Here is a 14,175-nt window from a genome sequence, read left to right as displayed (position 1 = left end):
AAAATTAAATTTGAAGGTCCCATCCAAAGGGTGAAAATAAAGGAAGCAAAAGGAGGTGTTCCACGCGGAATATTTGTATTTTATGAACTCTTACGTACGGTGACCTATAGTTGATAATGTCTGTGTCATTTTGGTCTTTTGTGAATAGTTGTCTCATTGGCAATCCGTTGAAAGTTTGCAAATATCCTTATGACCAAATTACACGGATGATAAATATTCACCATTTGTTACGTTGCCGTGTTCTAAGCGTATACATGCAGGTCATGAATTAATTTGTTGAATGAAATCAAATTGGAGCTTATAATTCTTCTATACAACAAGTATTGTTGACCTATTGCTTATAGTTTAAGAAAAATTGACCAAAACACAAAAAATTAACCTGAGCAATGAACCGTGAAAATGAGATCAAAGTCAATTAAACCTGCGAGACTTTATTTAGAATATCGTTGATCATCTCAACGAGATTGATTTTCTCGCTTGAACCGGGACGGCGAAATCGAGAAAGGCAATCGAGTTGAGATGACCAATGATAATCTGTTTATAGCTATTCTAGCAACGCCACGTGCCTGCTTAGTTTTTAGCTATAATTTTCCTTCTCAAGCAAGTAGCACGAACTGAAAAATTATCACAAAAAAAGATCAAAGGCAAAATGCACAAAATAGCGATAATGACAAATACATAATGATATATTTGCATACAACAAATAATAATATTAACGGTACCAATTTTCTTGCACCAGATGCGCATTTCGACAAAACATGTCTCTTCAGTGATGCTCGTGGCCAAAATATTTGAAATCAAAAGCTTATATAAAAGATGAAGAGCTATAATCCAAAAGGTCCAAGAAGTATAGCCAAATCCGTTGACCTATTGCATATAGTAATAGAAAAAAAGACCAAAACTCAAAACACTTAACTGTAACCACTGAACCATGAAAATGAGTTCAAGGCCAATTGACACCTGCCAGCTAGACATGTACACCTTACAATCATTCCATACATCAAATATAGTAAACCTATTGCAAACAGATTAAGAAAAACAGACCAAAACACAAAAACTTAATTATAACCATTAAACCAAGAAAATGAGGTCAAGGTCAGATAACACCTGTCAGTTGGGCATGTACACCTGACAGTCCTTCCATACACCGAATATACAAGACCTATTTCTTAGAGTATCTAAGATATGGACTTGACCACCAAAACTTAACCTTGTTCCCTGATCAAAAAATGAGGTTGAGGTCAAGTGAAATCTGTCTGACGGGCATGAGGATCTTGCAAGGTACGCACATACCAAATATAGTTATCATATAACTCATATTACTAGTACTCTTAATAGGAGAGAAATTAACATTAAAAAAAAATCTTAACTATTTTCAAGTCGTCACACAACCATAAAAATGAGGCCAAGGACAATGGACATGTGACAGACGGGAACTTCGTAACATGAGGTATCTATATACAAAGTATGAAGCTTCCAGGTCTTCCACTTTCTAAAATATAAAGCTTTTAGGCAGGTAGATAACGCCGCCACCGAAGTCGCCGCCCTATCCTTGTAGCGAGCTTTCTACGACATGTGTCCCAGGTTCGACAAATACCTGAAACATATCTTCTAGCATACATTAATGTTTAACTACCTTTCGATTGCTGTTCTTCATTCTACAATAGCTATTAAGACATCAAACTTCATTATAAAATGAGAACCCTTTTGTTTCAAATTGTTAGTGTGCATAGTAGAATAAGCCACGAAGCAAGAGCCCCACGTGAGCTGTGGTCTGTTGATGAAGTGGTAGTAGGTTCTTCTCTAAAAAAACGATTACTTTTAGCCGTCGTGAAGAAGCTCAATGGAATTTACATTATATTTTGGAGAAATTGTCTCTTTAATGATGATAATTCAATAAATGGAAATAAACTAAGAACCTACAGAAAATTTAAAGTAAAGTATGAACTAGAAAAGTACCTTATATTGAATTTAGATAAAAATGTTACAAAAAATTATGCTAAAATAGGAATAAGTAATTATAGTATGTTGGCTGTTGATCGCGGTAGATACAACAAAACAGCTTTAGAAAATAGAATATGTCCTTTATGCCATAAAGAGGTGGAAGATGAATTTCATTTTATCATAACATGTTCAGAAATTAATAAAACTAGGATCAAAATGTTAGATGAAATTTCTAATATTGTCCCCTGTTTTAATAAATCAAGATTTTTTAAAATTTTTATACGACCGCAAAATTTGAAAAAAATTTCGTCGTATATTGCTATCACGTTGGCGTCGTCGTCTGCGTCGTCGTCGTCGTCGTCGTCGTCGTCGTCCGAATACTTTTAGTTTTCGCACTCTTACTTTACTAAAAGTAAATAGAAATCTATGAAATTTTAACACAAGGTTTATGACCACAAAAGGAAGGTTGGGATTGATTTTGGCAGTTTTGGTCCCAATATTTTAGGAATTAGGGGCCAAAAAGGGCCCAAATAAGCATTTTCTTGGTTTTCGCACTATAACTTTAGTTTAAGTAAATAGAAATCTATGAAATGTTGATACAAGGTTTATGACCACAAAAGAAAGGTTGGGATTGATTTTGGGAGTTTTGGTACCAACAGTTCAGAAATTAGGGGCCAAAAAAGGGCCCAAATAAGCATTATTCTTGGTTTTCGCACAATAACTTTAGTATAAGTAAATAGAAATCAATGAAATTTAAACACAATGTGTATGACCATAAAAGGAAGGTTGGTATTGATTTTGGGAGTTAAGGTCCCAACAGTTTAGAAATTAGGGGCCAAAAAGGGACCCAAATAAGCATTTTTCTTGGTTTTTGCACCATAACTTTAGTATTTATAAATAGAAATTTATGAAATTTAAACATAAGGTTTATGACCATAAAAAGAAGGTTGGTATTGATTTTGGGAGTTTTGGTCCCAACAGTTTAGGAATAAAGGGCCCAAAGGGTCCAAAATTAAACTTTGTTTGATTTCATCAAAAATTGAATAATTGGGGTTCTTTGATATGCCAAATCTAACTGTGTATGTAGATTCTTAATTTTTGGTCCCGTTTTCAATACTATAAGCAATAGGTCTAGTATATTCGGTGTATGGAAGGACTGTAAGGTGTACATGTCCAACTGGCAGGTGTCATCTGACCTTGACCTCATTTTCATGGTTCAGTGGTTATAGTTAAGTTTTTGTGTTTTGGTCTGTTTTTCTTATACTATATGCAATAGGTCTACTATAATTGGTGTATGGATGATTGTAAGGTGTACATGTCTAGCTGACAGGTGTCATCTGACCTTGACCTCATTTTCATGGTTCAGTGGTTATAGTTAAGTTTTTGTGTTTTGGTCTGTTTTTCTTATACTATATGCAATAGGTCTACTATAATTGGTGTATGGAATGATTGTAAGGTGTACATGTCTAGCTGACAGGTGTCATCTGACCTTGACCTCATTTTTTCATGGTTCAGTGGTTATAGTTAAGTTTTTGTGTTTTGCTCTGTTTTTCTTATACTATATGCAATAGGTCTACTATAATTGGTGTATGGAATGATTGTAAGGTGTAGATGTCTAGCTGACAGGTGTCATCTGACCTTGACCTTTTTTTTAATGGTTCAGTGGTCAAAGTTAAGTTTTTAGTTTTGGTCTATTTTTCTAATACTTTATGCATTAGGTCAACTATATTTGGTGTATGGACATATTTTATGATCTTTATGTTGGTTAGGCTGGTTTAATTTGACTTTGACCTCATTTTCACGGTCCATTGCTAAGTTTTAAGTGTTTGTGTGTTGTGGTCTGTTTTTCTTTATTTATAAGCAATAAGTCAACTATATTTGTTGTATTGAAAAATTGTTAGCTGTACATGTCTGCCTGGCATGGTTCATCTGACCTTGGCCTCATTTTCATGGTTGATTGATAAATGTTTCCTTTTCTTGGTTAATGTTGAGTTTATGTGACAGTTGTAATAAAGCTTTATATTTAGGTCTATCAAGATAGTATCAGGAATTAGTAAAGAAGGCGAGACATTTCAGTGTGTGCACTCTTGTGGTGTAGTAAGATAGTACTTTAATGTTAGATGGGCTATCTATTGAACCATGCTTGATGTAATTGGTTTTTTTTTTGTGTAGCGCGATAGTACTACGATTTTATATGGTATATCTATTGAAACATGCTTGGTATATTTGGATTTTATTGTTTAGTAAGATTGTACTATCATGTAAGATGGTCTATCTATTGAAACATGTTTGGTATATTTGGTTTTTATGGTGTAGTAATATAATTATATGATGTTAGATGGTTTATCTATTGAAACATCCTTGGTATAATTGGTTTTTATTGTGTAGTAAGATAGTACTATAATGTAAGATGGGCTATCTATTGAAACATCCTTGGTATAATTGGTTTTTATGGTGTAGTAAGATAGTACTATGATGTTAGATGGTCTATCTATTAAAACCTGCTTGGTATAATTACTTTTTATTGTGTAGTAAGATAGTACTATGATGTTAGATGGTCTATCTATTGGAACATGCTTGGTATAATTGGTTTTTATTGTTTAGTGAGATAGTACTACGATTTTTTATGGTATATCTATTGAAACATGCTTGGTATAATTGGTTTTTATGGTGTAGTAATATAATTATATGATGTAAGATGGTTTATCTATTGAAACATCCTTGGTATAATTGTTTTTTTATGGTGTAGTAAGATAGTACTATGATGTTAGATGGTTTATCTATTGGAACAGCCTTTGACCAAAGGGTCAAAAATTAAACTTTGTTTGATTTCAACAAAAATTGAATGTATGGGGTTCTTCAATATGCTGAATCTAACCATGTATTTAGATTTTTATACGACCGTATATTGCTATCACGTTGGCGTCGTCGTCCTGCGTCGTCGTCGTCGTCGTCCGAATACTTTTAGTTTTCGCACTCTAACTTTACTAAAAGTGAATAGAAATCTATGAAATTTTAAAACAACGTTTATAACCACAAAAGGAAGGTTGAGATTGATTTTGGGAGTTTTGGTCCCAAAATTTTAGGAATTAGGGGCCAAAAAGGGCCCAAATAAGCATTTTCTTGGTTTTCGCACTATAACTTTAGTTTCAGTAAATAGAAATCTATGAAATTTTGACACAAGGTTTATGACCAAAAAAGGAAGGTTGAGATTGATTTTGGGAGTTTTGGTCCCAAAATTTTAGGAATTAGGGGCCAAAAAAGGGCCCAAATAAGCATTATTCTTGGTTTTCGCACAATAACTTTAGTATAAGTGAATAGAAATCAATGAAATTTAAACACAAGGTTTATGACCACAAAAGAAAGGTTGGGATTGATTTTGGGAGTTGAGGTCTGAACAGATTAGGAATAAGGGGCCAAAAAGGGGCCCAAGTAAGCATTATTCTTGGTTTTCGCACCATAACTTTAGTATAAGTAAATAGAAATCTTTGAAATTTAAACACAAGGTTTATGACCATAAAAGGAAGGTTGGGTTTGATTTTGGGAGTTTTGGTCCCAACAGGTTTTTAGGAATAAGGGGCCCAAAGGGTCCAAAATTGAACTTTGTTTGATTTCATCAAAAATTGAATAATTGGGGTTCTTTGATATGCCTGATCTAACTGTGTATGTAGATTCTTAATTTTTGGTCCCGTTTTCCAATTGGTCTACATTAAGGTCCAAAGGGTCCAAAATTAAACTTAGTTTGATTTTAACAAAAATTGAATCCTTGGGGTTCTTTGATATGCTGAATCTAAAAATGTACTTAGATTTTTGATTATTGGCCCAGTTTTCAAGTTGGTTTAAATCGGGGTCCAAAATAAAACTTTGTTTGATTTCATCAAAAATTGAATAATTGGGGTTCTTTGATATGCCAAATCTAACTGTGTATGTAGATTCTTAATTTTTAGTCCCGTTTTCAAATTGGTCTACATTAAATACCAAAGGGTCCAAAATTAAACTAAGTTTGATTTTAATAAAAATTGAATTCTTTGGCTTTTTTGATATGCTGAATTTAATCATGTACATAGATTTTTGATTATGGGCCCAGTTTACAAGTTGGTTCAAATCAGGATCCAAAATTATTATATTAAGTATTGTGCAATAGCAAGAAATTTTCAATTGCACAGTATTCAGCAATAGCAAGAAATCTTCAATTGCACAGTATTGTGCAATAGCAAAAAATGTTCAATTGCACAGTATTGTGCAATAGCAAGAAATCTTCAATTGCACAGTATTGTGCAATAGCAAATATTTTCAATTGCACAGTATTGCGCAATAGCAAGAAATATCTAATTGCACAATATTGTGCAATAGCAAGAAATTTTCAATTGATTGGAGTTATCTTTCTTTGTCCAGAATAGTAGTTGAATCAACTTAAATCATTGTTTTATACAATGCACAATGTATATTCACTTTTACTACCAACTGATAAATTAAAACACTCTTTACCATTCAGTGATAACAAGCACTTTTTGTTACATTTTAATATTTTATGATGTATTTAAATGAGTAGTTATTGTTTCAAACTCCATTAGAAATTTGAATTGAGATCAGTTTTGAAAAAAGGGAAAGGGGGATGTGAAAAAAAAATGGTGGTGGGGGGGGGGGGGGGGTTAATTTTTCTCATTTCAGATTTCATAAATAAAAAGAAAATTTCTTCAACCATTTTTTTGAGAGGATTAATATTCAACAGCATAGTGATTGCTCAAAGACAAAAAAATTATTTTAAGTTCATTAGACTACATTCATTCTGTGTCCAAAACCTATGCTGTGTCAACTATTTAATCACAATCCAAATTTAGAGCTGAATCCAGCTTAAATGTTGTGTCCATACTTACCCCGACCGTTCAGGGTTCAACCTATGCGGTCGTATAAAGCTGCGCCCTGCGGAGCATCTGGTTAATATTTGGACCTGGTTATCAAATTGGTCCACATTGAGGTCTAATTAAAGGGATCTAAAATTGAACATGATTTGGTTTCATCAAAGATTTAATTCTTGGGGTTTTATGATATGCTGAATCTAACCATATATTTAGATTTTGGATATTGGACCATAATAGGTTTTTAAATGTCCAATTTGAAATTTTTAAGTTTTTATGTTTGAGTTGTTAGACCACATTCATTCTGTGTCAGAAACCTATATTGTGTCAACTATTTATATTTATTTAATCACAATCCAAATTCAGAGCTGTATCAAGCTTTTATGTTGTGTCCATACTTGCCCCAACCGTTCAGGGTTCAACCTCTGCTGTCGTATAAAGCTGCCCCCTTCGGAGCATCTGGTTGATTGAGGTGCCAATTTGGGCATAATTGGTTTTTAAATGTCCAATTTGAAATTTTTAAGTTTTTATGTTTAAGTTCATAGACCACATTCATTCGTGTCAGAAACCTATATTGTGTCAACTATTTAATCACAATCCAAATTCAGAGCTGTACCAAGCTTTTATGTTGTGTCCATACTTGCGCCAACTTTTCAAGGTTTGACTCTGCGGTAGTATACAGCTGCGCCCTGCGGGGCATCTGGTTTGTTATTTTTTTGACTACTATAGAGCACTCTGCCACCAATACCCCAAAAGACATCAATCAGGTCTTCATAGGTGTGTGCATGACCTGATTTCAGTTTTTTTTAAGCCCCCCCCCCCTCCCAATGTTCTTTGGATGAAATTATTTTAATATATTAAAAGTCGCTTTTTTTTTATTTCATTATAAACTAGGGATCATTCTGATTTCAGTGATATCTAGTTTTATACAAGTATCTTTATTAATCCTTCCACCACTAAGGGTCACTCATGCATAGTCCCTAAAATATGATGTCATAGAGAAAAAAAATGTTGATTGCACCCTTGTGTAGGTGCACTCAACTCCAATCTTAATTAACTAGGGAAAAGTGCCATTATTGGATATTAATAAAAACATAAAAAAGAGAACTGTTTTGAACAGAGGATTTTATTTTATAGCTTAAAATACTGAAAGATTTGAACAAACAGTAAAATGATTCCATATTCTATAAAGAATTTGTGTTAGCATTTATAAGAAACATGATGTAGATGTTCTGGAAATTAAGTCTTACGAAAACAAAGGTCAAAAGACTGCTACTATAGTTTAATTCAACTTGTTTCATATTGTACTGTACAATGCACGCAAGTGACAAAATCCTCGTGTGTAAACTGTTAAAAAAGCGTGTATTACACGCGAATATCATGTCACTTGACATGTATGCCTGTATATCATCTTAAGATGGTACCTAACACTACAGGGAGATAACTCTGTAAAATCAGCAGAACGTTTTAATGACGTTGTGTTCATAAGGGAGGGCCCTCATGGGGTTTTTGATTATGTGATTACTTGGCCGTTTTTTTAATGATTATTTGATTATTAAGCCAAATATTTCATGATTATTTGATTACCTAGGACTGTATTTTTAGTTTATGATTATTTGATTACTAACGATAAGCAAATATTTAATGATTATGTGATTATATTGGCAAAAAAATGGTGATTATGTGATTACTAGGACCCCCCCATGAGGGGCATCATAAGGGAGTATTAAGCTTCTCAATGATCAAAATAAGTGTTTGTCAAACTGCTATATAACCAGTGTAATTTTTTCTGATCAAACGGTTGGTTCAAACTTTTTGAAATTTTTATATTTTTGTCAAAGGGTCAAAGTAAATACTTTGTCAACATTTTAAGAAAATTAAAGGAGCCAAATTAATTTGAGTTAAAGTGTTGGGTACCACCTTAACGAATTTATATCACAGGTTCTACAGCAGTAATATTTTCCCCCAAAAAAGGCCTTACAGATACTTTATGATGACTGATTTTTGTAGGACCTTGCTTCAAGTAAAAATAAATTGCAAAGATGGTTGAAATAAAAGCATATTTTGATTCACTAAGTAATTTAAATTTATTCATAAATATATTAATCCTTGTTCTTTACAATTTTAATCTTTTTTTCATAGTTGGTCCTATGGAGTATTGTTGTGGGAGATATTTACACTCGGAGGGAATCCTTATCCATCTGTACCTGTGGAAAGATTATTTGAACTTTTAAAAGAAGGTCATAGAATGGGCAGACCTCCATATGCTTCAGAAATAATTAATAAAACGATGCAGTCCTGTTGGCATGAGAATCCATCAGGGCGACCATCTTTCAATAACCTTGTTATTGATTTTAATAAAATGTTGACCTCTATGGACAACAGAAGTGAAGTAAGTATTTATTCTATAATTATGGAATTATCAGAAAAAATAAATAGTCAAAATGGTTTTTTTTATAAATTCATTTAAAGTTTGATATTTACTTTATAAATCTTGTTCTCAAATATATGTCTATATTATACAAATGTCAGTGTAATTTTGTATGTATTTTCTGTTAGGCCAGGGTTTTTCAATTTTGCTGGTTTACATATTTTTCACATTAAAAAGTCAGGTTGGTCGGTAGGAAAAAAAAGTAAAAAATATCTTTCAAGACCACAAATATGTAAAAAAAAATATCTTTCACATTTCTAACAATATGAGTGGTATGCTATTTTGTCATCATTTCTTAAATTTGTTATCCTTGAAATTTAATTACTCAACGGTTATAAACAAAAAATGTATGGTATCCTCATCCAAGTTTTGTCTACAGACAAAGACAACATTATATTGTCATTTCACAAACAGATCCTCATAGTTGTCTTCCTGGAATTCATCAGTTGTCATGCATTCCTGTTTGAATATCAATAATGGAATTTTGGATCCTCAATGCTATTCAACTTTGTACTTGTTTGGCTTTATAAATATTTTAATATGAGCATCACTGATGAGTGTTATGTAGACGAAACGCGCGTCTGGCGTACTTAATTATAATCCTGGTACCTTTGATAACTATTTGTTATCCAAAAGGAAGATTTTTGTTTTTTTTATTATTTATGAAACAAGAAAATTCCAAATTATTTTAACTTTAACTTGACGACTTCCACGTTTTGACAGGTTCATTTAATCTTTGAGGTGATACATCTTATTGAATTATGACAAAAAAGTGAAACAAACTTATTGTTATGGGTTTTGAACACAGGTTTCTCTCATCAAAATTATTTGGCTATTTTTAGCTCACCTAGCCTGAACTTTTACAAAAATCTCTGAAACTACTGGGCCAAACTTAACCAAACTTGGCCACAATCATCATTGGAGTAAAGTGTTTAAAAGATATAACCAAAATGGCCTCCATAGCTAAAAATAGAACATAAGGGTAAAATGTAGATTTGGCTTATATCTCTGAAACCAAAGCATTTACATCAAATCTGACATGGAGTAATATTGTTAATCAGGACAAGATCTGTCTGCCCTGACATTTTCAAATGAATCAGACAACCTGCTTATTAATTAGTAGTTTTAAGTAAACTTTGCCATTTTTAGCTATAACTAAAGTTGCAATACTTCTTCAAATATATTTTTTTTTCATTTCAGGAATATCCAAATCTAGATGATTGTAACAGTATACATCCCATCATATCATCATGATCATAGTCTCTCTCATGTACGAGGCATTCACTGACAACTGTGTTTTATACTAATAGGCAGTGGTTGTTTCATTATCTCAATCATCTAGATCGTCTTCCACATATTGAATTATACTTGACTTAATTGTTCAAAGAAGACAACCATGCATCTTATTCAATCTCATGTTTTTACAACAAGTGCTATAGTGAACAAAAAAAAAGTTTTTGTTGCTCTAATGTTCAACCTGTGCAACCTCATTGACACCAAAGACAAAGAAATACTATTAGAAATCCAGTGTCTGTGATTTTTTTTTTTGTGATTTGTGTTGACAAGGATAAATATGTTTAATCATGTAAAGTACAGGAACTTATTTCAAGTCATTTTTTAAATGGAAATGTCCAAAGTTTTTTGATGACAATTTATATTAATTGTGACGAAAATGCGTTCAAATGACGACGAACGAACTTCAAATTGTGATCTTTTGAGAAATAATGAAATTCAAATCAGCGAACTGTCCGGGAGTATTAAACAAATTATTTCGATCAAATGACGAAACTATACTCCTGGTTGTTGAAATGCCAACTGACTAATTTTACAGCAAAAATGTTCTTTTATAGTTATGATCTGTAAAATTTGCATCATTTTTCCACATTTTCTATATTAAATTTTACAACAAAATTAAGCTAACAATACACAGGATTGTCAATATAGTTTTTTCTGTTTTATCATTCTGAAAGTAGAAATTGTGCAGGCACAATACTGTTTTTTATTGGCTCATGCTTTGCAACATTATACACTATTTTATATATGATTTTGGTTATACTGTTGAATTACTTTAGTATACATTTCAATGAATACAAATGTACAAATTTTGATTATTTAGAAGAATGAAAATAAGTGAATTAAATTTTCATTTAAATTCATACATGTGTACATATTAAAGAAGCATAGCAGATGCAGTTTAGCAAGAGGAAATGAGAAGTTTTTGGTAAATGAAATGTGTTTAAGACAACCTTATGCTAAGCTTTTATCCACACACGGTACCAATAATAGCCAATTGCCTAAGGTTGCTTTGACCCGAATCCTTAGGTGGTAAAAGGTGGGACTATTTTAGTTGAGTTCCAAAGTTATGGTAGGGTGAAACAACCTCCTTTATTCTGCAATGCATAAAAAAAAATCCCATCGGGAAAGGTTTTGTCCACACTTAGTTCAAATGATGGGACCAAGGTGGGTAAGGTTTTATAAGGTTTAAAGTTTGGGTAGTGTTACCACCTTCCAACTTTAATTTATCAAAAATTCCCTACGGCACAGCTTTGTCAACAATAAGTACAAATGATAGGGAATTACCTAAGGTTGTTTGGACCCAACGACCAAGATGGGTAAAGTGCTTTAACTTTTTTATACGACCGCAAAAATTTTAATTTTTTGGTCGTATATTGGTATCAGGTTGGCGTTGTCGTCGTCGTCGTCCGAATACTTTTGGTTTTCGCACTATAACTTTAGTTTAAGTAAATAGAAATCTATGCAATTTAAACACTAGGTTTATGACCATAAAAGAAAGGTTTGGATTGTTTTTGTAAGTTTTGGTCCCAACAGTTTAGGAATTAGGGGCCAAAAAGGGCCCAAATAAGCATTTTCTTGGTTTTCGCAAGTTAAAAGAATACATGTCAGTTTTCAAATCCCATGTACAGAATAAGGATAAATCATGGATATCTAAAAAAGAGGGACGAAAGATACCAGAGGGACAGTCAAAATGCCAACGAGGTTCAGGTTTTGCTTTTCTTATTTTAAATGCTTCATGGGAATATAATATACAGCATTTTTATATTTAGAGAGCTTATATTCTTCTGCATTTTTTAATCTCGTCTATAAATAAAACTAACCTTTGGAGTACATTATCATATAAAGATTAAAATAAATTGCAAAAAATACCAAGTAGTCCAAGATCAAGATATTTATAAATATCTTCGAAGTTGTGATTGAGAACTTTGTTTTCCTAAAACATATCTTTTTTGCAGTTTAGCAAGGTTCTTAAATTGAAGAAAATACAGTTCTAAAATTAACATTGTTGATCTCAAGTAAAAATTGAATGTATAGTAAAAAAAAAGGCAGTGGCTATTTGACTGGCAGCGGCAAAATAGCAAATTTGCTATTTAGCCGGCTCTAATTAAATTATATTTCACTGGAATTAAAATATGTAAAAACAATAATCAAATATGAGATTGCTCATATAGAGAATAGATAAGCAACAATAGAGCTGAAAAACGCTCAGTGGTCAATTGTGTGATTGAACAGTATTGAACATTTATTGAACATTTAAACATTTTGAGATGAACAGTTTTCGAATGATTTAATGTATTGTTATTCTTATCTGTTATTGATTATAGTATCTAATAAAAAAAATATAAATCTTTTGCAATTTTCTTTATACATATGCATGTGCTTTATGGTTTCAAAAGGGTTAGAAATGCGTTCATTATATATATTCCGGACCATATGAGTATTTTGACCATACGTGTATGGTCATGACCATATGCGTATACTCATATGGTCCGACCATACGCGTATGGTCGGACCATATGAGTATAATACTCATTTGGTTTTTAACGGGCCGGACCATATGAGGTATATTTTTTTTCAAATTACATTATAAAAGAGGGACGAAAGACACCAAAGGGACAATCAAACTCATAAATCTAAAACAAACTGACAACGCCATGGCTAAAAATGAAAAAGACAAACAGAAAAACAATAGTACACATGACACAACATAGAAAACTAAAGAATAAACAACACGAACCCCAACAAAAACTAGGGGTGATCTCAGGTGCTCCGGAAGGGTATATAATGTTTCAATAATACAAAAACTTTATCTAAAAACATGACAATTTTTTAATTTTATAATCCAAAAACTTCGTAAAAATTGAATATTGATGACATAGTTAGTTTTCATCGCTAGTTACATTCGTGCATGTAGGCTTGGTTGACATTCACTTCCACATGGTATCATAGCTTTTTTGCATTTGCAAGAAATTTGTGCACGATCGTTTTCATTTACACATTTTGTTTGCGAGTGAAAACAAGCCTTTCTTGCAGCTGCATACAGTGATACCGAGCTCTTTGGCCATTCCGATGTCTACGGTGTTTTTAAGAAGCTCTACATCTCAAATATCGTAACATGACTGCAATACACCATCTTCACAACACAACTTAAATAAACTAATTGAATGTTACTTTCCAGTGCAGTGACTTCTTATATAAATGTAACAGTTCATTAAGAAGTTTTTGGTATTTAATTTTTTAGTCGACCTATTGCCATTTACTCGAAATAACAAATCGGTAATGACCATCGGTAATGACCATCGGTATAAAATGTGTTTACTATAAATTTGACAATTAAGTAAAATAACTATGTGAAACTTCTTATTTTTATTTAGCTTATCTTTTTATTATAATATAATAATAAAATTACCTACATGATAGCGTCTTTTTAATGAACGGTCATACCATATGCAGAGTTTAGAAGTATTTAAAAAAAGTAAACTGTAACAGAGTGTTAATTACCCCGACCATACGCGTACGGTCGGACCATATCAGTATATACCCATATGGTCATGACCATACGCGTATGGTCCAAATACTCATATGGTCCGGAACATATACATAAAATATACATAATAAGACATATAAAAATGTGAAGATGTGGTA

The 14,175-nt window shown here is 32.3% G+C and overlaps 1 protein-coding gene across 1 annotated transcript; it reads left to right on the top strand.

Moving 5' to 3' along the window:
* The first annotated feature begins 55 nt into the window (after positions 1-55).
* On the top strand, positions 56-12,881 carry LOC143059873 (fibroblast growth factor receptor 4-like). Its single transcript, XM_076233441.1, has 3 exons — positions 56-1,450; positions 8,946-9,195; positions 10,435-12,881. Exons 1-3 carry the CDS (start codon positions 1,446-1,448, stop codon positions 10,486-10,488), a joined length of 309 nt encoding a protein of 102 aa, XP_076089556.1. The 5' UTR covers positions 56-1,445; the 3' UTR covers positions 10,489-12,881.
* The last annotated feature ends 1,294 nt before the right edge of the window (positions 12,882-14,175 follow it).

The sequence above is a fragment of the Mytilus galloprovincialis genome, unplaced genomic scaffold (genome assembly GCF_965363235.1).
Source record: "Mytilus galloprovincialis unplaced genomic scaffold, xbMytGall1.hap1.1 HAP1_SCAFFOLD_31, whole genome shotgun sequence".
Classification (NCBI taxonomy): Eukaryota; Metazoa; Mollusca; class Bivalvia; order Mytilida; family Mytilidae; genus Mytilus; species Mytilus galloprovincialis.
The sequence above is the reverse complement of the archived record's forward strand: the minus strand, read 5'-3'. Positions and strand labels throughout refer to the sequence as shown.

Bases quoted from the DNA above. Each gene is read 5' to 3' on its own strand.
- LOC143059873 (XM_076233441.1), top strand. The intron at 9,196-10,434 runs GTAAGTATTTAT...TTTTCATTTCAG, and splicing joins CTATGGACAACAGAAGTGAA to GAATATCCAAATCTAGATGA.